This window comes from Theropithecus gelada, chromosome 3, assembly GCF_003255815.1.
Source record: "Theropithecus gelada isolate Dixy chromosome 3, Tgel_1.0, whole genome shotgun sequence".
NCBI lineage: Eukaryota > Metazoa > Chordata > Mammalia > Primates > Cercopithecidae > Theropithecus > Theropithecus gelada.
The window spans coordinates 175,226,200-175,248,135 of NC_037670.1; the positions used below are offsets into that span (position 1 = coordinate 175,226,200).

A 21,936-nucleotide genomic window follows, 5' to 3' on the forward strand; every position below is an offset into this window, starting at 1 on the left:
CACCAGCAGGGACAGGCAGCGGCGCCGAACCACAACGCCCCTCTGCTCCAGGCCGCGGCCCTCCGTCGGGCCGCGAGTCATTCCCCGGCGTGCCTCCCAGCTCCGACACCCCTCCCCCGCCCGTGGAGCGGACGTTGTGGCGGTCCCCAGAGCAAGCCCGGGCGCGACTAGCAGGACAGCACGGCCGCCGCCCCCTCCAGCGAGAGCGCGGGGCTGAGGGAGGCGAGGCGGGGCCGACAGGGGGCGCGCTGCGCCCGCCCGGTGCTATGGCTTAGCGCTACTCTTATGGGGCCCCTTTCCTCCTGTCTGCCCCATTGGCACTCTGGCCTCTGGTCTCTATTCTCTTGGCATTGGCTCTTCACCTTCTTCCTCATTTCCCTCCTCCTCCTCCATCTCCAACTTCCCCTAGTCCCTTTCTCTTGCCTCTGGGTAATTTCCTTGAGTGCTCACACTATGCCAAGTACTTACCATTCCTCTGACCTTTTCCCTCCATCTTTCTCCCATCCTTTACATTCTTTTTCTTCCTCCCACTCCTCTTCCCTTTCCCGTCCTCGTTTCTATTCCTATTCCTCTCTGATTATTTCTTTCCCATCTCTTACTCCTTATCCCAGTCTCTGTTACTCGATTTTTCTCATTTCTCTCCTTTATCTGTATCTCTTGTCTGTCTGTCTATCTCTTGTCTCCCTCCCTCGCTCTCTCTCCCTCTCTTCTGCTATTAATTTTCCCTGATTGGCTCCCCAGCTCCAGCGCCGCTGATGAGCCCTATTCATTCCTGGGCCTGACACTCCCGACCTGCCCTGGCTGATTGCTGGGGGCTGGCCCCAGGAGCGCTGATGAGCCCCAAGGGTCAGTAGCGCTAATTATCCGCTAATTGCAGATGACTCTCACCTCCCCCCTTCTGAGACACAGAAATGGTGGCGCCTTTTACCGTCCTCCTCCTCCTCCCAATTCCCAGCGGTAGAGTTGTCAATCTAGAGGCAAAAGTCACAGACACTTTGACTTGATAGCCACCTCAGGTTAGTGGGCAAGAAAGAGACAAGACAGGCAAGTCAACAGAAGAGTGACCCAAGCTTCAGGACACAGGGCAAGGCTGGCCAGCTACAGTGAGTATCATCTGGTCACAAGGAAATTGTTATTCAGGTAAGGCTAGGTAGAGCCAAGCTGGTTAAAATTAATATTAAAATTAATAACAGCAAAGCCAGGCAAGTTTAGGAAGATGCAGTCTAGATAGGGGAAGTGATTTGGCTCCAGGGAGGACAAAAACCTACACAAATTCCAGGATTGCCTGGCCAAGACAGAGCAGGGCAGGAGGGAACTCTGGGTCTCAGTGACATTTGTTCCAAATTAGGAGTGTTGTGTTAGCCTAGTGAACACTGTTAATGTCAGGCTGATGTATTTAAATCAGTACCTTCTTCTTTTTTTTTTTTTTTTTAGATGGAGTCTCGCTCTGTCGCCCAGGCGGGAGTGCAGTGGCCGGATCTCAGCTCACTGCAAGCTCCGCCTCCCGGGTTCCCGCCATTCTCCTGCCTCAGCCTCCCGAGTAGCTGGGACTACAGGCGCCGCCACCTCGCCCGGCTAGTTTTTTGTATATTTTAGTAGAGACGGGGTTTCACCGTGTTAGCCAGGATGGTCTCGATCTCCTGACCTCGTGATCCGCCCGCCTCGGCCTCCCAAAGTGCTGGGATTACAGGCGTGAGCCACCGCGCCCGGCCTTAAATCAGTACCTTCAAAGACACTGTCACCAGGGTGGACTGAGGAGGCGGGCAGGACTCAAGAAAGGATTTTTTTGGTTATGCCTTAACTGACAATTCATCAGAGAGATGAACAGAGAAGAATGTCATTTCCATGCAGTCTTGATCTATCTTGGGCTCCACATTCAACCAGTGCAATTTCTAAGAAACAAGTCTGGTGGTAAGATGTCACAATGGAGAAAGAAGAGGTGCCTTAGCTTAACTCCAACTCACTACTAAAGGACTTGTCTAAAGATACTCTTCGGAACACCCCTTTGCTAAATTAACCAAGCACTTTACCAGACCAACATGGAAGACCAAGCTTCAAAAATATATTGTATTTTTAAAGTGAGAGGGCTTATCGGTGGTGGATACATAACAGAGGCTTATTGACTTGACAAATTATTGAGGCAACTTTGGGCTACAAAACTGAAATTAAACCTGTATGAGCAGTTACAGGATCAGCCAAGTAAGGCATGAAGGAAGAGCCATTTTTAAAAGTAATTGCATTCATTTATTGCATAGGTAATAAAATCACATAGTACCAAATTCCAAAAGCTCAAAAGGATATATATTGAAACATCACTCTTCTACCAGTCCCTTCAATAAAAGGACACTTTAAGAAGCCTGTCACATTCTGGTATGTCAAGGACTCAAGGTTAAAAGACCCTCTGATTGTATTAGCCAATCATGGTGGCACACACTTGTAGCTCCAGCTACTTGGGAGGCAGAGGCAGGAGGATTGCTTGAGCCCAAGAGTTGGAGGTTAGAGTGAGTCATAATTGCACCATGTACTCCAGATTGGGTGACAGAGGGAGACCTCTAAAAAATGTTTTAAAGACCCTCTGGGCTGGGCACGGTGGTTCATGCCTGTAACCCCAGCACTTTGGGAGGCCGAGGTGGGTGGATCACCTGAGGTCAGGAGTTTGAGATTAGCCTGGCCAACATAGTGAAACCCCATCTCTACTAAAAATACAAAATCTGCTGGGCATAGTGGCGCATGCCTGTAATCCTAGCTACTTGGGAGGCTGAGGCAGGAGAATCGCTTGAACCTGGGAGGTGGAGGTTGGAGGTGGAGGTTGCAGTGAGCCGAGATCGCGCCACTGCACTCCAGCCTGGGCAACAAAGGGGAAATTCCATCTCAAAAAATAAATGAATAAAATAACCCTATGATCTTCAAGATATATGTCACCTAGTTCATGCCAAGAGCTTATTGCTTAGAACTATACTCAGTAAAGTGGATTCTCTACTCAAGCTGGCACAGGAAGTTCATACTTTTTTTTTTTTTGAGATGGAATCTTGCTCTGTTGCCCAGGCTGGAGTGCAATGGCACGATCTTGGCTCACTGCAACCTCCGCCTTCCGGATTCAAGCGATTCTCTTGCCTCAGCCTCCCAAGTAGCTCTGATTACAGGTGCCCACCACCATGCCCAGCTAAGTTTTGTATTTTTAGTAGAGACGGGGTTTCACCATGTTGGCCAGGCTGGTCTCGAACTCCTGACCTCGTGATTCGCCTGCCTCAGCCTCCCAAAGTGCTGGGATTATAGGCAAGAGCCACTAGGCCTGGCCAGGAAGTACATACTTAAAACTTAGTGCCAACAAATCCCAGTGGGCCACCAATTCTGAACAGAGGCAAGTGAGACCTCAAGTACTTCTATTGACCTGGTGTGGTTTGTGTTTGTTAGATACTGTATTTCATAACCCATTTATATCCTCGATGTGTTCCCTTGCCATGCTGGAGATACGAAGTGTGACTTCTGTGAAGTCCTTGACATTCAGTAACATTGGCATACATAGTGGCAACTGCAGCAACCCATTTCCTTTCCTTGCCCTTTCACAGAACATAGAACTGAGGCCACATGGTAAATGGAAAGAAGCATTGGCTAAAGTAAAAAGACCTGGAGTCAAATTCCTTTTCTGACCCCTCACTGGGCCCTGTGACCTTGACCCCTCTTTGACATCTCCATCTGTGAGGGAGAGTGATTAATATCTACTCTGGCTGGGTACAGTGGTTTATGTCTGTAATCCTGACACTTTGGGAGGCCCAGGTGGGAGAACCACTTGAGACCAGGAGTTCAAGGCCAGCTTGGACAACATAGTGAGACCCCCGTCTCTATAAAAAAAATTTAAAAATTGGCCAGGCATGGTGGCACATGTCTGTAGTCCTAACTACTCAGGAGGCTGAGATGGGAGGATCACTTGAGCTGGGGAGGCTGAGGCTTCAGTGTGCAGAGATTGTGCCACTGCACTCTAGCCTAGGTGACAGAGCAGGACCGTCTTACAAATAAGAACAACAAGGGCCAGGCGCGGTGGCTCACGCCTATAATCCCAGCACTTTGGGAGGCCGAGGCGGGTGGATCACAAAGTCAGGAGATCCAGACCATCCTGACTAACACGGTGAAACCCCATCTCTACTAAATATACAAAAAATTAGCCGGGCATGGTGGTGGGCAACTGTAGTACCAGCTACTGGGGAGGCTGAGGCAGGAGAATGGCGTGAACCCAGAGGGTGGAGCTTGCAGTGAGCAGAGATCATGCCACTGCACTCCAGCCTGGGCGACAGAGTGAGACTCCGTCTCAAAAAAAAAAAAGAACAACAACAAAAACTTTGTCTAGTCAAAAAGCAAGGGCAAGAGTCAACTGAATATGAAAAAACACCTTCCAAAATGAGTTCTTCCTGCACTGAATAGACAAAGAGTAGAGTGGCCAGGAAAGGAAGGGACTAATTTTCCCTGAAATCCAGAGCACTCCAAAACTACTTCTTACTCTCTCATCAGTACCAAGTACAGACCTTGCCTCTGTCAAATCTGAACAGGGCTAGCTCCTTTCTTTACCAGCAAAAAACTATGGTTTTCCCACTGAATTCCTGAGCAGACGCATTATGGGAAAGTACCTGGTCTCATTGTCCAAAACAGAATTCTAAAAGTACTGCTTTGTCCATATTCTCTGACATTTGGGAAATGCTCCTATAGAGGAATTTTATCTTTAATCTACCCTCTGTGTCCACCACGGCCTCATCATCTGGCCTGACTTGTGTTGCCAACTAGCACCAAGGATGCTGAGAAAAAACAAAGTATTCAAGTCAAAGACCACAAATCTATACCTCCAATCCACTCATTGGCCAGAGAAAGTCCTCTCATGGTGGGCAGCGTCGGGTCTGGCCGCGGGTACCCTCTGGTGGCAGCAGCGCACAACTGCGGGCACAGCGAAGGAGGTGCGGGGTGCTGCAGCGCCCCCTGGCGATAGTCCAGGAGACGCGCCGAGGGCAAAGAAACCACTAACTGAGCCTCCAAGGGCCAGCGCGCGGGACGCCTCTAGGTGCTTAACTGTGAACGCACTGTTTGGGCAGGGGGGTTGTACGTGAGTGTCTTAACGTCTAGTGTGCGTGAGTGTAGGGTTAAGTATGTTTAGTGTGCCCCAGTACCCGAACCCTGTATGTCTGTTGTGTTAAATGTGTACCGTATGTGTGAGCTCGCGCGTTCACTCGTGGGTAGGTGGGTGGTGGGGAGGTCCGCGCCTCTAGTGCAGGGCGGAGTCCTCACGGAGGCGTGAAATTGGTTTGGAGCAAGCACATTACGAAAAGCAATTACCAGGGTGAGGTTCTGGGCCCGCGGGACCAACAGCCAGGAGGCTGGGGAGGAAGCGCCCTGGCTCGCAAGAATCTGAATGTCTAACCCCAGTGAGGACCCTCCTGACATTGCCCCGCTAAGGGACAGTATGTGAAGTTGTGCACAGCCCCTTCATAGCCACCACTCCACATCGCCTTTCTTCCCTTCCCCGTCCTTGAAAAGGCGTCCCATGATCGCAGGCTCTCCAGATGTGGCCAGAAATCCTCCCCCGTCTTCCTATCACTTTAGAGGAGGGTCCTTCTTCTGGGACGCCCTCCCAGATCTCAACCCCATTCCTCGCCCTCGTCTTCACGCCTCCAGCTCCTGCTCCCACATTTATCTTGCATTCATCCTATTGCCCTTTGTATTCTAACTGGTTGTTCACACGCCTGTTTCTCACACTAGACTGAAGATTCACTGAGGGCAGGAGCGTGTCTCGTTCCCAGCGGGGCATGAAGCACCTAAAACGTGGGGACCCGGAAGCACACAGTGAACCAAGTGGATGCAATCGAATAGAATTTCCATCAAAATCCACCAGCAGGACTCTCTCGGGCAAGTCATCCCCGGGAGTCGGGATTCCCTGGGAGCAGAGCTCCAAACTCTTTCCCGCGCCAGCGAGCCCGCACTTGCATGATGCCCAGACCTGCGCTCGACTTGGGCCCAGATCCCCGTGCCCAGGCCACAGCCTCTGAGATGGTTCCTAGGCGGCTCCAGTGCCATCTCCCCAACAACGGCCTTCTGCTTCCCGTTCCTTTCTCGTCTTCCCCACCTTAGCATCTGGCACCACCTTCTGACCAGGAGTCCAAGGCAAAAACCTGCGAGTCCCCCTAGGCAGCGCTTTTCTGCAGCCCCTCCACATCCCCCCAGCAGCGGCCCCCCAGTTCTCCCCAGGGATGCCGAATCTTGCCCGCCGCGACTGCCTCTGACCTGGACCGCCGCAGGCGCCCCCCGACCCACGCCCGCAGCCAGGGCGGTCGGTCCTGCCACTCCTGCTGACCTGCTCTACTCAGGTCTCTGACTAAATGTCACCTCCTCAGAGAGCAAGTTTCCCTGTCACCCGACCTAAAATAGTTCGCACTGCCAACCCCAGTCCCGGGCTCAGCAGCACCTGCCGCTTCCTCCTGTGCGCCGCGCTCCGGCCACCCCGCGCACGCGGACTCTGGTGGGGCCTGGAGGGCAGGCCTTGCCCCCGGTGCAGCGGCGCCTGAACGCAGCAGGCCCTGGAACGGCTACGGAACAAACCAGCGAGCACTAGGACGTCCCCCGGGACCCAGACCCGAGCCGCGGTCTCCACAGGGCGCCCCGCAGGCCCTCAACAGGAGTGGGCCTCGCGCACCAGGTTCCCGCGCACGCCTTGGGGCAGCCGCTTCCTGCCCGCGAGGTGGGGTCTGTGTGGTCGGGGTCCGCCTGGGGTTTCCACAGCGAGGAGCCTCCACCGCTTGCCCACCGCACCCGCGTCCTCGAGCCGCGCCCCAGCACCTGAAGCCAGACAGACCGGTCAGCCCAAGGTCCGTGAGGCCAGGGTGAGAATCCGGGCCCTGTCACTTCCTCTGCGCTTCTCCTCAGCCGCCTCTCAACGCCTAACTGGGCTTCCGGCCCTGATCAGCGTGGCCTAAAGCCTCACGCCCTCCAGGCCCCGCCCCCGGCTGCCTCGCGCCCTCCAGGCCCCACACCCTGTCTCTTCTCGCCCTCCCGGCCCCGCCCTTCGCCGCCTAGCTCGTGCCAGTTGGCGGGAAAGTTGCGAGCTCTAGCGCGTGCGCACTTTGCCGCCTGGGGGAACTCTGTCCAGCGACCCTTGACGTCAGGGATCACGGTGCACTTGACTGGCTGCCCTGTCCCGACCACCTGCCCTCCGCCTGTGGTTGCAGGTAGCTCCTGGCTGCGGGGGCCTCTGGCAGGTTCTGAAAATCCTGATACTACAGTGACTCTCAGGGACTCTCCTCCCTCTCTTTTTACAGAGGCAGAAACGTGAGCCCGGAGAGGTAAGAGACTTAGGTTCCACAAGTTAATGGCAAAGTTAAGACCAGAACCTGGGTCATGGAACTTTCAACTCGACGCTCTTGCAGCCAGAGCTAAATTTAAGGAAGGAGCGGATAAAAGAGGCAGGAACCAGGTGTGCTTCTGGTCCTCCCTGACCTACCGTGTCAGGCAATAGGCAGAACTGGTTCTGTTTTTCTAAACCTGGGCCTTTGGCTCTCAACTGAGCCATGGCTACCCTCCGCGATGGGCCACCCTACATGCTCCTCCTTCCAGATGGCTCTCCTGCCTCCTCACCTTCCTACCCCAAGGGTTCCTGTGCCTTCCTGCCCAACTCTCTGCACTGCCGCCATGTGCACCCTGCACCTCCTTTAGGCCTTTTCTAACGCATTGTCACCTGGTGGTCATTCTGTCATTTCATGGAGCTGGCAAGCCTGGGACCTCTTAGCAGCTGGCTGATGCCAAAGGGGAAGGTGATGCAGCTGGCCCCATGGTGCACGCAGGGAGCCCCTGTCAGTCCACCCATCCCGACTCCCCGGCAAGGGAGCAAGTTCAGAGGAAGGTCTGCTGGAGACAGTACCAAAACAGACCTGAAGATTTTTAATGCACATACAGGGTTTGCACAGGCTAGAAGGGGGCCCCAGGAGAGCCCCAACAGGAGTGTGTCTTCATCAGACATCATCTGGCTGTGGCTGTTAGTCCGCTTCTCTGCACTGGGAATTGCAGCATCCACACCTGCCTGCGCAGCTGGGCCTCCGCTGCTAGGCTACCTGGCCTGAGTTAGTGCAGAGGTGCGCCCTCTGCAGGCTGGGGCATCTGCTTTCAGGCCCTCTCAAAAGGCCATGGACATCTGGAAGGAGAGGTTTGTATTCAGAGGCTTCTGGTGGTTCAGGGACAGGCCGGTACTGGCCAAGGCCTTCCCCAGTGCTTCTCTTGCCTTCCACCCATCCCTGGACCCCAAGCAGCTGTTACTGCTCACAGATCCCAGGGCTCACCTAGTAGAGCACGCCCTCAAAATCCAGCTGCAGGTAGCGGAGCAGGCGCGGTGGCAGGGGGAGGCGGGGCAGCGCGTGGGGCAGGCTGCCCTCCAGGTGGGAGCGGAGCGCACAGCGGCTCAGATGCTGCAGCGACCTGGGCTGCCTCACCAAGGCGAAAAGGGAGGAGTAGAAACGCTGATGTTTCTGGGGGCAGAACAAGGGGCTCAGTGAGGGGCAGCCTCAGACAGGTGGCGCTGGCTCCTCACAGGATAGGCAGGTGAGGGAGGGGTGGGGCATCTACCGGAAGGAATCTCTTAGAAACAATGAATGTTTGAGTGTTCACTCTGCAAATTCTCTCTTCTGGGACATGAGTGCGTCTTTGGATACTTTCTCTGGGGGGCTGTGGTTTAGCAGGTGGGAGTCTTGGGGCCAGGATGAGAGGCTCTATGTTCAGGGCCTTGGAATCTGACCTGCAGAGTTTCAGGAGGCACCAGGCCCACAGCCTCCTCAGGAAGCTGCACAACACTGTAGGTGTTCATCAGGACCTCGATGGTCTGAGGGCACGTGCTCCAGCGCTCCAGCACCTGTGGGAGGCAAAGACGTGTTGGGTCCCCAGTCAGTCCACACAGTGACCAGACAGCTCCAGAATAGTTGTTGTGGGTTGAACTTTGTTTCCTAAAAGATATATTGAAGACCTAACCCCCTGTACCTATGAATGGGACCTTAATTGGAAATAGGGTCTTTGCAAATGTAATCAGGTTAAAATGAGGTCATTACGGTGGGCCCTATTCAATATGACTGGTGTTCTTATGAGAAGAGAAAACAGAGGCACGGACACTGACACAGACGAGAAGGCCACGTAACGACAAAGGCAGACAGTGGAGTGACACGTGTACAAGTCAAAGGACACCAAGGATTGTGGGAAACCACTGGAAGCTACAAGAGCGCCATGGAACAGATTCTCCCTCAGAGGCTTCAGAAGGAGCCAGCCCTGCCTACACCTGCATTTCAAACTTCCAGCCTCCACTGCTGTAAGGGAACTCCATTTCTGTTGCTTTAAGCTATCCAGTTTGTGGTACTTCGTTTGATCCAGAAAGCCAATACAGCAGCTAACCTTTCTATTGTGCATAACTCAGGCCAGATGATTTTTCTAGCACTTTACATGTATGAACCCTTCACTGTTGTCCCTGCAAGGGATGGACTGTTAATGTCCCTATGTTATTATCCCATTTCCTTCACTACAGCCAAGGGAAACTGAGGGACAGAGAAGTTAATTGCCCAAGTTGTGGTTCCCACAGTCCAGGCCTGGAAGCGTGGCCCCTTGCCCTTAACCACACCACCATCCTGCTCTCCTCTCTACCTCTACAAGGTTCTGGGCTGGGTTTTCTGCTGGCTGGAAGGGGTCCCTGACCTGTGGGTGGAGCTCCTGAGCAGATAAAAAGATCACAGAATCCATACAATGCCAAGTGTGGGTAGAGACAGCTACAAGAGTGGGCCAGGGAGTGGGGTGGGGCTGGGTGGGGGACTCACAGAGGGAGGATTGGGCTCTGGAGGCAAGGGAACCCCAGAGTCAGGAGGGTATTCAGGGAGAAGGGACAAGGCAACCAGAGGCCAATGGACTGCCTGCAAGAGCAGGAGAGGATTTGATAGGAGCAGGAGTGGAATCTAGTTGGAGCCAGATTTGTGCTTTCATTGGTTCATTCGGCAACTATTTATTGAGGGCCTACTATGTGCCAAGCACTTCAAATTCAGCAGTGGGGAAAATGAAGTCCTCGTCATCCAAGAGCTTCTATTTCAGAAGGAAAGCATAATAAACACAGAAGTCATCACTCACAGATCTGCTGCTGCAATGAAAAACAAGAAGGGGCTGGGCACGGTGGCTCATGCCTGTAATCCCAGCACTTTGGGAGGCTGAGGTGGATGGATCACTTGAGGTCAGCAGTTTCAGACCAGCCTGGCCAACATGGTGAAACCCCGTCTCTGCCAAAAATACAAAAATTAGCCAGGCAGTAGTGGCGTACACCTGTAATCCCAGCTATTCGGGAGGCTAAGGCAGGAGAATCTCTTGAGCCTGAGAGGCAGAGGTTGCAGTGAGCCAGAATCGCGCCACTGCACATGTGGGCGACAGAGTGAGACCCTGTCTCAAAAAAAAAAAAAAAAAAAAAAAAAAAGGGAAAAAAAGTAGGGTCAGGGGACTGAGCATGGTTGGGAGGGCACTATCCTAGATGGAGTGGTCAAGAAAGGTCTCTGAGGTGGTGGTCCAATGCAGCACGTGGGCAAGCCATGCAGTGGAGCAGCCTGTGGACAGACCGTCCATGTGGTCAGAAAAGTGGCCTGACAGACACGGGCACCATGACTCCCGCTTGTGCCTGAACTTGGTACCTAAAGCAGATTCGTGCCTCCTCCACTGCACTCCACTCTCGCTGCATCTCTACAGGTGATGGCCACAGAGCCTTTTAAGATCTGAAAACAGATAAGTACTGTCTTTCAGGCAGTATCTCACACACAACCTACACGTGGCCAAACACACAACTGCATCTAACAGTGGGGGTTTAACAGCCTCTGTCTGCAAGGAGAGGAGACCCTTCTGTCTGTCGATGACAGTAGCGATGAGCAGTGGGAGCAGAAGACCTGGTCTTCCGGGGTCCCTGGAGAAAGCATGTTACACACCTGGGCCCTCTGCTTCTAGCCCTGCATCTGAGCAGTGCTCACCAGTCTGTCCCGGGAGGCCTCTTTTCCTCACTCCTCCGAGCTAGGGAAGAGCAGGCTGGTTCTCTCCGACTCTCCTCTCCATCTGCCCCTCAGGCCCATCTCTGTCCTTCCTGGCCCATGTTGATCCCTACCTCTGCACTGGGCTCAATCAGCTCTCTGTGCCTGAAATACCTGTCTCTTCCTCCTTCTTCCCTTCAAAACTGCCCATCCCAGTCCCACCTCCTCCAGGAAGCCTGTGCGGCTACACCAACCTGCTTTGCACTCCCGTGTCCAATGATATACCCTCATTGGGATGATGCCAAGCAGCTTACCAAGTGCTTTCTCATACATTACATAACGAGAACAACGCTAGCTAACAAGTGTTAAGCACTAGGCTTGATGTGTATTAACCCTTCTCACACTAACCCTATGAAGAAGGCATAGTGTCATATCCCTATGTTACAGATGACAAAACTGAGGCCTAGGGAGATTCAGCAACTTGCCGAAGGCCACACAGGTAGTGTGTCTGGCTCCAGAGCCTACACTCCTAGTCACCACTGACCTCAGAGGTTGCTGGGAGGACTGAGAAACTCCTGTAAGAGGAAATACAGCTTAGAACAGTGCCTGCTGTGTAGTCAAGGCTGTGCTTGCTCCAACTCTTCCCCAGTGCTCTCCTACAGTTTTCCATCCTCTTAGGGAGAGCCTGTATCACATGCAGTGACTTGCCTACAGCCACACAAACAAGCATCAAAGTCATCCTGGATCCAGGTCCCCTGAGCACCAAGTCCAAAGTGGTGGCTCCTAGAGAACCGGCTGGGGCTGGCGTTTCATCATAGATGGGTGGTGGAGGCTTCTGTGCAGGGAGGACAGAAACCTCTCAGCTGGCAGGGCTGCAGATCATGGAAAGGGACAAATGGGGTACTTTGCTCTGCCAGCCCCTTTGGTCCCAGAGACAGGCTGAGGGGTGGAGCAGGGCTGTGGGGTCCCAGGAAACCCTTTCGCTGTGCCGGGCCCTCCTCCCGCCCCTGCCTGCTGGGGAAATCATTAGCTGTCAGAGCTGCCGTCAGATTACAGGGAATTACTTGTCTCCTAATTATCTAGTGTTAATAGGAGATTAATTAGTGTTAATTGTTGATTTTCTTGTATTTTCCCAAAGGGGAGACCAATCTGCCGAACTCTTGGGCTGTTTAATTATTTGGTCTTGCTTAGGAATCCAGACAGATGCTTCTAGGTTTGTGAGCAAAGGGGAGAGGCTGGGATAGCAGGAGGTCCCAGGACAGGCAAGGCTGGGTGGGACAAGACTCTGGGCTAGGCCAGAGGGGACCTGCCTACTTAGAGGGTGGTTTCAGTTCTGACCCATCTCCTCTGAGAACGGATGTCCCCATTCCCAGACCCAGCGCCCTTCATGACATTATCTACGCTCCTCCAGACACGACACAGCATGGGGCAAGGCCCCCTCCCAGGGCATCAGTAGCACAGGTCTTCAAGTTGAACCTACTTAGGGGAAATTAAGATAAAGTAGGATATAAATTGAAATTGACAGTGAAAGGCATGTTCACAGGTGCCAGGACCATGGCAGCTGTTCTGGGGGCTGTGGGTCCTACTAGATTCTCAGAAGGTGGGATCATGTCCATTTGCAGACATTCAGGGGACCTCGAGGCTCCTGAAACAGGCTCGCTCCCTTCCCTTGGGGAGCCTCTCCTGCGTCTGTCACTGAACTGATCCCACTGCTAGTGGGAGCTTCCTCAAATGCTATTTTCAGCAGTTCGTTGTGCTGATGAAGACCCTTGAACAATGCCCACCACCCACATCAACCCTGACTCCTTCTGTCTTTTTGGATCCTTTATCATCTGGCCTCACTGCCCCCAGTCCACCTTTATCACACATGCACAGTATATACATGCACATATGTGCATGAACACATGTATACACACGCACACCATGTGAACACATGCACACACACATGCACACACACACAGTTCCCGCTGATCTGTGTCTTCACCTTGACCCCTATTTGGGCTTTGCTTACATGCTGAATGAAAGACAGACAGAAGGAACCAATCTATGTGCACAGGCCACATTCCAAAGTAAACCGGAGCACAGGCCTAGGTCTCCCTGTCCCCTCACCATGGTGGCCCTCCTGCTGCCTGCAGCCCCCATACCTTGGGGAGGGCCCCTGGCCAGACACGGACAGCACCGTGGTTGAGCAGAGCCCGAACCACGTGCTCGGGGCTCTGGGCCAGGGCTGCAGCTGGGCCCTGCAGAGCACAGTGCAGGGGTGTGTGTCCCCCATAGTCCATGGCGTTGGCACTGACGCCACAGGACAGGAGCAGCTCCACAACAGCTGCATGGCCACGGCGACAGGCCAGGTGCAGGGGTCGATGCTTGTCCCGGTCGGCAGCATCAGCGTCTGCTCCAGCTGAAAGCAGCAAGCTGCACAGCTGCAGGCAGCGGGCCGTGGTGGCCTCCGCATCGGCAGTGGACTGGCAGCGGATGTCACAGGCAGCCAGCAGTGGGGTCCAGCCTTCGGCATCGCGGGCATCAGGACATGCCCCCCGTCTTAGAAGCAGATCTGCCAGCTCCACATGGCCAAGCCGGGCAGCCACATGCAAAGGGGTCTCCTCTTCCTCCTCGGACCGACCATCCACTCTTGCTCCAAACCTCAGGAGCAGCTCCGCACACCTATTAGGGAGGAGATGGTGGTGGGGAGGAAAGCAGGCACAGACTCCCAGCAAGAACACACTTGGGTGGCTCTTTGTTCTGTCTCCCCCCACTCACCCTACATCCTGCCCGTCACTGGTCATGCCGGCACCATTCTGCAATATCAACAGTGCCCTTCTTTTTTTTTTTTTTTTTTTGAGACTGAGTCTTGTTCTATTGCCCACGCAGAAGGGCAGTGGCGCGATCTCAGCTCACTGCAACTGCCGCCTCCCAGGTTCATGCCATTCTCCTGCCTCAGCCTCCAGAGTAGCTAGGATTACAGGCGGCCCCCACCATGCTCGGCTAGTTTTTTGTGTATTTAGTAAAGATGGGGTTTCACCATGTTTGCCAGGCTGGTCTCAAACTCTTGACCTTAAGTGATCGACCTGCCTTGGCCTCCCAAAGTGCTGGATTATAGGCATGAGCCACTGTGCCCAGCCAACAGTGTCCTTTAACATCCACATACTTTTTGTTGGGATAATCCACTAAATCATCCGTGAGAATAAACGTCACCAGTAGTTATCACATGAGTGGTTAGAACAGGCGCCTGCTAAGGGTTTTACATGTAGTAGCTAATTTCATCCTCACTATATTCCCTTGGTAGGCTCCCTTAAGACACTTATGCCACAAAGGAGGAAACTGAGGTCTGAGGATCTCATGCAAGTTGATATGGCTAGTAGGGGGTGGGCTGCTGTTTGGGTCCAGGGGCAGCAGGACCGTTGGGGGGCTCTGCATGCTGGGACTAGAGGAGGAAGGGAGCGTGGGGCCTGGCAGTGGGCGCACATGGAAATGGGGCAGTGGGACAAAGAACAAGACTGATTGGCTGAGCGTGGTGGCTCAAGACTGATTGGCTGGGCATGGTGGCTCATGCCTATAATCCCAGCACTTTGGGAGGCCAAGGTGGGTGGATCACCTGAGGTCAGGAGTTTCAGACCAGCCTGGCCAACATGGTGAAACTCTGTCTCTACTAAAGATACAAAAATTAGCCAGGTGTGGTGGTGGGTGTCTGTAATCCCAGCTACTTGGGTGGCTGAGACAGGAGAATCGCTTGAACCCAGGAGGCAGAGACTGCAGTGAGCTGAGATCATGCCACTACACTCCAGCCTGCGTGACGGAGTGAGACTCCTTCTCAAAATGGAAAAATAAAAACTAAAAAAGACTGAAATTGGCCAACTGGATTTACTCCAAGATGGCAAGAAGCACAGGGAGTCACAGCAACGTGTGCGCCTCACTAACGGGACTTGGCCTCTCTGAGCTCCAGTTCCCTCCTGTGTAGAATGCGGATAATTATAACAGCTCCATCTTCCGAGGTGATTGTGAGCAGCATGTGAGACAACCCCCAAAAACCTGCCATCGTAAGAGCTCAAAATGGCGGGGGGAGTGGGAGGTATAGAGGGTGATGGATTGTGGGGGCGCACTTCATTATCCTGTCTGCCTTTCTATACGTTTAAACGTCTCCATAATAATTTTAAAATACATTTGTTTCCTCACAAAGGAAGGAAGGATTATCCCTGCATGTGATCTCAGGGAGGCTGGTGAGAACATGGTCAGAACTAAAAATGTGGGATCATTCACTATCCAGTGGTAGCTACTAGCCACCTGTGGCTATCAAGTTCTTGAAATGTGGCTAATCCTAACTGAGATGTGCTGTGTTATATGCACACCTTTTCTTCTTCTCCTTCTTCAGAAACAGAGCTGGCTAGGGACAGTGGAGAATCACTTTAGCCCAGGAGTTCAAGACTATCCTGGGCAACAAAGTGAGACCCATCTCCACAAAAAATTAGCTGGGAATGGTGGTGTGGGCCTCTAGTAGTCCCATCTACTCTACAGGCTGAGGCGAGAGGATTGTTTGAGCCCCGTAGTTTGAGGCTGCAGTGAGCTATGAACACACCACTGCAAATCCAGACTGGGTGACTGAGAGAAAGACCCTATCTCTCTCTCATTCTCTCTCTCTCTCTCTCTCTTTTTTTTTTCTTTTGAGATGAGGTCTCTCTCTGTTGCCCAGGGTGGAGTACAGTGGCATGATCTCCACTCACTGCAACCTCCACCTCACAGGTTCAAGTGATCCTCCTACCTCAGCCTCCTGAGTAGCTGAGATTACAGGTGTGCACCACCACGCCTGGCTGATTTTTGTTTGTTTGTTTGTTTGAGATGGAGTTTCCCTCTTTTGCCCAGGCTGGAGTGCAGTGGCACGATCTTGGCTCACTAAAACCTCCACCACTTCCTGGGTTCAAGCGATTCTCCTGCCTCAGCCTCCTGAGTAGCTGGGATTACAGGTGCCCACCACCATGTCCAGCTAATTTTTGTATTTTTAGTAGAGACAGTTTTACCATGTTGGCCAGGCTGGTCTTGAACTCTGACCTCAGGTGATCCACCCAGCTCGGCCTCCCAGAGTGCTGGGATTACAGGCATGAGCCACTGTGCTCAGCCTCAATTTTATATTGATTACATGTCAACATGATAACACTTTGGATTTGTTGTGTTAAATAAAATATAATTAATTTAACCTGCTTCACAGATATTTGTACCCACATGTCCACAGCAACATTATTTGCAATAGCCAAAATGTGGAAGCAACACAGGTGTCCCTCAGTGGGTTAATGAATAAACAAAATGCGCTCCCCACATATAACGGAGTGTTATTCAGCCTTAGACAGGAAGGAAATTCTGAAACATGAGACAACATGGGTGAAGTCTGAGGACATCATGCTAAGTGGAATAAGCCAGTTACCAAAGGATAAATACAGGATGATTCCACTTATGTGAGGTCCCCAGAGTGTTCACATTCAGAGACAGAAAGTAGAATAGTGATTGCCAGGGTTTGGGAGAGAGGATGCGGTGGGTGGTTAGTGTTTGATGGGGATAGAATTTCAGTTTGGGAAGATGAGAAGGTTTGGAGATGGATGGTGGCGATGATTGAACCACAACATGAATGTGGCTTAATGCCATTGAACTGTACACTTAAAAATGGTTACAAAGGGCCAGGCATGGTGGCTCATGCCTGTAATCCCAGCACTTTGGGATGCCGAGGTGGGCAGATCACGAGGTCAGGAGATCGAGACCATCCTGGCTAACATGGTGAAACTCCGTCTCTACTAAAAATACAAAACATTAGCCAGGCATGGTGGCGGGTGTCTGTAGTCCCAGCTACTTGGGAGGCTGAGGCAGGAGAATGGCATGAACCTGGGAGGCAGAGCTTGCAGTGAGCCGAGATCGCACCACTGCACTCCAGCCTGGGCGACAGAACAAGGCTCCGTCTCCAGAAAAAAATAAATAAATAAAAAATGATTACAAAGGTAAATTTCATGTATATTTTACCACCATTAAAAATTAATTTTACATATTTGTCCTTTTTTGTGTGTGAGACAAAGTCTCACTTTTTCTCCCAGGCTAGAGTGCAGTGGCGCAATCTAATCTCCGCTTACTGCAACCTCCACCTCCCAGGTTTAAGCAATTCTCCTGCGTCAGCCTCCCAAGTAGCTAGAATTACAGGTGCCTGCCACCACACCCAGCTAATTTTTGTATTTTTAGTAGAGACAGGGTTTGGGCATGTTGGCCAGGCTGGTCTCAGACTCCTGGCCTCAAGTGAGCCACCTGCCTCAGCCTCCCAAGGTGCTAGAATTACAGGGGTGAGCCACTGTGCCTGGCCATTTGTCATTTTTTGATGGGGCTGCTAGAACATTCTAAATTGCATATGTGGCTCACATTAGGTTTCCACTGGGCCACGCTAGTAAAGAACACATCTTCAACCATAGTATGAGGAAGTCTATGGAATCCTCTAGAGGCTGATGGGATTAACAAGGAGAGGGTCCATGAAAGGAGAACCTCAGGGTCAATAATTTGGCACCTTTCTCATGCAAGAGACAAGACCCGCAGGTGTGCAGTCGGCAGAGAGAGGGCCTCTATAGGATGCAGAGTTAGTTTACAAAATTGTAATTGGGATCCCATCCTCCAACGTTGCTTACACATGGGGTGCAGTTATTTATGTCACTGCAAAGGACTATTCCCTACAATAAATGATACATTGGCACATTTGGGTATATTCATCAGTTTCTTGGGAGTTTAGTTAGTGAGAGTCCGTTGAGCCCATGATCTGAGGGTGCCCTACCAATATGGAGATTCTAGACCTGTCATGGAGAACCAGACCCTGCCCAGAGGGACCCAGGCAGGTCCTCACTGGGGCCACCATCCTCTACTCCCTGTCTGGATCATTGAACAGTAAGCTCCCTGAGGGCAGGGCCTCAGGGACTTAGTTGCTCTTGTACTTAGCACAGTGCCTAGAACATAGGATAAGCTCAGAGTGTCTTTTAAAACTTTAAGCAACGCCACCTCCCCATAGTGGAGCCAGGCAATTTCCCAATGCAGCCCATGCAACTGCACCCCTGCCACAGTCTCCATCTGCCCCTGGGAGACCAGAAAACTGTCAAAAGTCCAGGCCACTCCAAAGTTCATGGGTTCAATGGGTGGATGGCTTGGGAAGTAATTGCACCCTGACCCATGCCCCAAGCCTGGACTGCTCTGCCCCACGTCCCTGACATTTTCCCCTATCCTCCCTGAGAAGGCCTCTTTGCTTCCCTTCAGAATGGAACTGGGGGTTGGGGTGAGGGGTCACTCACTCAAGGGTGCCAGGACCCCGGCAGAGATGCAGGGGGCGTTTCCCATCCTGGTCAGCGATGTTGGGGTCGGCTCCTGCCACCAGCAGCACATGAACACAGGCAGTGTGGCCTGCAGCACAGGCCTCGTGCAGGGCGGTGCGGCCCCCAGGGGCACTGTCTGGCCTTGCTCGCCGCCTCAGCAGCAGCCGCAGGACTTCGGTGTGGCCACGGCTGGCCGCCACATGCAGTGGGGTGGTCAGCTCCTCTTCGTATGTCAGAGACCACAGTCCTAGGGAGGGGAGATGTGGGTCTCAGATCCCAGGGAAGGCAAAGACCTTCCAGCTGATGGGGTGAGGTGGGCAGAGGCAGGAAGAGGGAGCCCAGAGCTCCATCTGAGTCCTCCCCTCTCTCCCGCTGCGACCCCCCAGGGCCCCAGCCCGTACTCAGAGCACGGATGTTGAAGCGGAAATCCCTCCATCGCTCTGGGTCGCTGGTATCAAAGACGGAATCAGGAGCCAGGCCAGTACTGGAATCCGCGAGGATGCGGGAGACGCAGCCCTCGTCCCCGGCCAGCACTGCCTGCCAGAAGGCAAGGGCAGGTCCTGAGGCCGTGCGGGTGACGATGGGTCCCAGGCCAGACTTGGGGTGCTCCTCAGACCCTCTACTTGGCTTCTCCAGCAGCCTGGCACAGAGGGGGTGTCTGTCATCGAGGGGCTCTCCCTGCCCCTTGCACTCTTCTGGAGTCCAACTCATGAGCATGTGGGCGGGGAGAGGGGAGTGGGGAGGAGGAGAGGTATATGCCAAAGGCAGAGAGAGAGCAGCAGGGAAATACAGACAGAGGCAGAAGGCCCCCGTGTCCCACGCTCTGAGCCTGACCTGGCCACGCATCCAGCAGGAGCTATTCTGGGCTCCGCATGACTGTGTTCCTGGGCCAAGGTTTAGGCTATTGGGCAAGCTTTGAGGTTGGGGAGAAACAGCTGGGGGCTTCTCCTGTCTCTCAAGCCCTTAGGTCCTCTATGGCCGAGGCAGTCAGCCCAGCCCCCCAGGTTCTCAGCACCCCCCAGATGCCCCTCACCCCTCTGGTGGCTGCTCCAGCGAGGCTCTGCGGCCCGGCTCTCCAGCAGCAGGTCGGCTGTGCTGTGCGGGGGGAACAGCTCCTGCAACCTTGCCAGGTCCCCGGTGTAGAGGGCATTCTGCAGGGCCATGTCTTGACACAGCAGTGGTGATGGCCGAGGGGTCTCCCAGGCTGGGCGGGAGTGGGGCCCCCAGACCCGGCAGGCAGGGGCAGAGGGAAGGCACCCCAGATGGTGTCCCCAGTGGGGATAGGAGTTCTTTCCCCAGGGCATGGCTTATTCTGGGAGAGCCAAAGCAGCAGGACTCCCAGCGATGTTGCTGGTGGACTAGGCAGGTGGGTGCTGGGCCCGAGCTGGGTGGGGCCCAGCACAGGAGGCGCAGGGGAGCACAACATCAAGCCAAGCCATAAATAGCCCCGATTGGCCCAGCTGTCAGTCAGGCAGGGTGGGGGAATGAGGGAGGGGCAGGAGAACAAGCGAGGCCTGAGCCCTCCAACTCTGAGCTTCACCCCAGGGCTGTATGACCTCAGGGTGGAAAGGGACCACCCAGACCATGCTGCCCAGTCTGTCATCTCGGCATTAGAGGGAAGCGGATTTCCCAAGATCACAGAGAGCTTGCCGCAGAGCCAGGACGGGAACCCAGGACCTCAAGCTCCTTCTTGTTTTTCCTCTGTTTCACCAAATCAGCCTCCAGCTGCCTGGGTTCTGATCCCACTGGGGAGGCCTGTAGGTGCCCGGTATTTCCTGCCCTTCCAAATGTCATCTGTTAGCCCTGCACCTTCCCACTCCCAAACCAAGGGACGAGTTCACAGTAGTGACAGAGATTGCCCTCGCTGTGTGAGGCACCCCTCAGGGGACTCCTAAAGATAGACATGTGCCTTGGTAACACAGCGTAACCCACAGGCAGCCACAGAAACTCCCCATGCTTGCCCTTGATGCCAACCCCCCATCTCCCTGGATGACGTTGGGTGGCATCTCTCCCCTGCCATGGTTACCTGGGGTCTTCCCTAGAGAGTGAGAAAGGAGAAATGTCTCTGTCTGCTCAGGCACTGACTTTTGTTTGGGGGTCGGGTGGATCAAAAGGAAAAAGAGAAAGATGAGAAACCAAGCCCTGGGGTTCAGCTCTGACCCACCACTGCCCACCGTGGGCTTAGGGTGCTCCAGCCCCAGTGGTCTTGCCCCTTTAGTTCACACTGGCTTAAAATTTTTTTTTAATCAATTGCTTTTTTAAAAGTTTCATTTTTAATTGACAAATAATTGTATATATTTATGGGGCTATAATATTTTGATACATGTATATAATGTGTAATCATATCAGGGTAATTATCACATCTATCAAATGATATTTACCAATTCTTTGTGGTGAGAACATTTAAATCCTCTCTTAGCTATTTTGAAATATACATCATTATTCACTACAGTCACCTTGCTATGCAATAGAACACCTGAACTTATCCTATCTACCTGTAACATCATACCCACTGACCAATGTCTCCCCTTTCCCTGTCCACCTCCCCTGAGCCCCCAGCCTCTGGGAATCACCATTCTGCTCTTCTATGAGCATGACTTTTTTAGATTCCACAGTGAGCAAGATCATGCGGTATCTGTCTTTCTGCACCTGGCTTATTTCACTTAGCACAACGTCCTCCAGATACATCGCATTTGAAAATCCATTCATCCATTGATGGACAACAGTTGTTTCCATGTTTTGGCGATTGTGAGTAGTGCTGCAGTGGACGTGGGGGTGCAGACATCTCTTCTTCATGCTGATTTCAATTCCTTTCCGTATATAGTGGGATTGCTGAATCATAAGGTAATTCTATTTTTAGTTTTTTGAGGAACCTTCATTCTACTTTTCAAAATGGTACTAATTTACAACACCACCAACAGTGCAGAGTCCCCTTTTCTCCATATCCTTGCCAACACTTATCTTTCAGTTTTCTATAATAGCCCGTCTAACAGGTGTGAGATAATATCTCATTTTGATTCACATTTCTCTGATGATTAGTGCTGTTGAACATATTTTCAGATATCTGTTGGCCATTTGTGTGTCTTCTTTTGAGAAATGTCTGTTCAAGTCCTTTGTTCATTTTTTAATAGGGTTTTTTGTTGTTGTTGTTTTTATTTAGTAGTTTGAGTTCCTTGTGCATTTTGGATATTCGCCCCTTATCCAATGTTTGATTTGCACATATTTTTTCCCAGTCTGTGGATTGTCTCTTCACTCTGTCATTTCCTTTGCTGTGCAGGGACCTTTTAGTTTGGTACAATCCCATTTGTCTATTTTTGCTTTCATTGTCTGTGCTTTTGGGTTCATATCCAAGAAATCTCTGCCCAGACCAACATCATGGAGATTTCCCCTATGTTTTCTTCTAGGGGTTTTATAGTTTCAGCTCTCTCGTTTTCTCTTACTACCTGTGGACACACCTTGGCCTTCATCCACACACTGTGTACATGGTCCACGGGTCTGCCTCTTCCAAGAGAACACTCCGGGGCTCCCCAGCCCTTGGTGGTATTGTTGCCCCTGCTCCCTAAGTTCTCTGACCCCGTCCTCCCCTGAGCTGTTCCCTCCCCAGCAAGGGGAAACCC

At 52.6% G+C, this 21,936-nt stretch overlaps 1 protein-coding gene across 3 annotated transcripts; it reads right to left on the reverse strand.

The window, feature by feature from the left end:
- Positions 1-7,898: 7,898 nt before the first annotated feature.
- On the reverse strand, positions 7,899-19,733 carry ASB10 (ankyrin repeat and SOCS box containing 10). 3 transcript variants are annotated; one of them, XM_025380216.1, is made up of 6 exons: positions 19,353-19,733; positions 18,299-18,566; positions 13,145-13,664; positions 8,762-8,875; positions 8,310-8,495; positions 7,899-8,164 (listed from the first exon to the last, which is right to left on the reverse strand). In XM_025380216.1, the coding sequence occupies exons 1-5, from the start codon at positions 19,621-19,623 to the stop codon at positions 8,310-8,312; spliced, it is 1,359 nt and encodes a 452-aa protein (XP_025236001.1). In that variant the 5' UTR covers positions 19,624-19,733; the 3' UTR covers positions 7,899-8,164. The 3 variants fall into 3 exon arrangements, with proteins under 3 accessions (XP_025236001.1, XP_025236000.1, XP_025236002.1); XM_025380215.1 differs by lacking the exon at positions 19,353-19,733 and adding an exon at positions 18,721-19,291; XM_025380217.1 differs by lacking the exons at positions 8,762-8,875; positions 19,353-19,733 and adding an exon at positions 18,721-19,291.
- Positions 19,734-21,936: the final 2,203 nt, after the last annotated feature.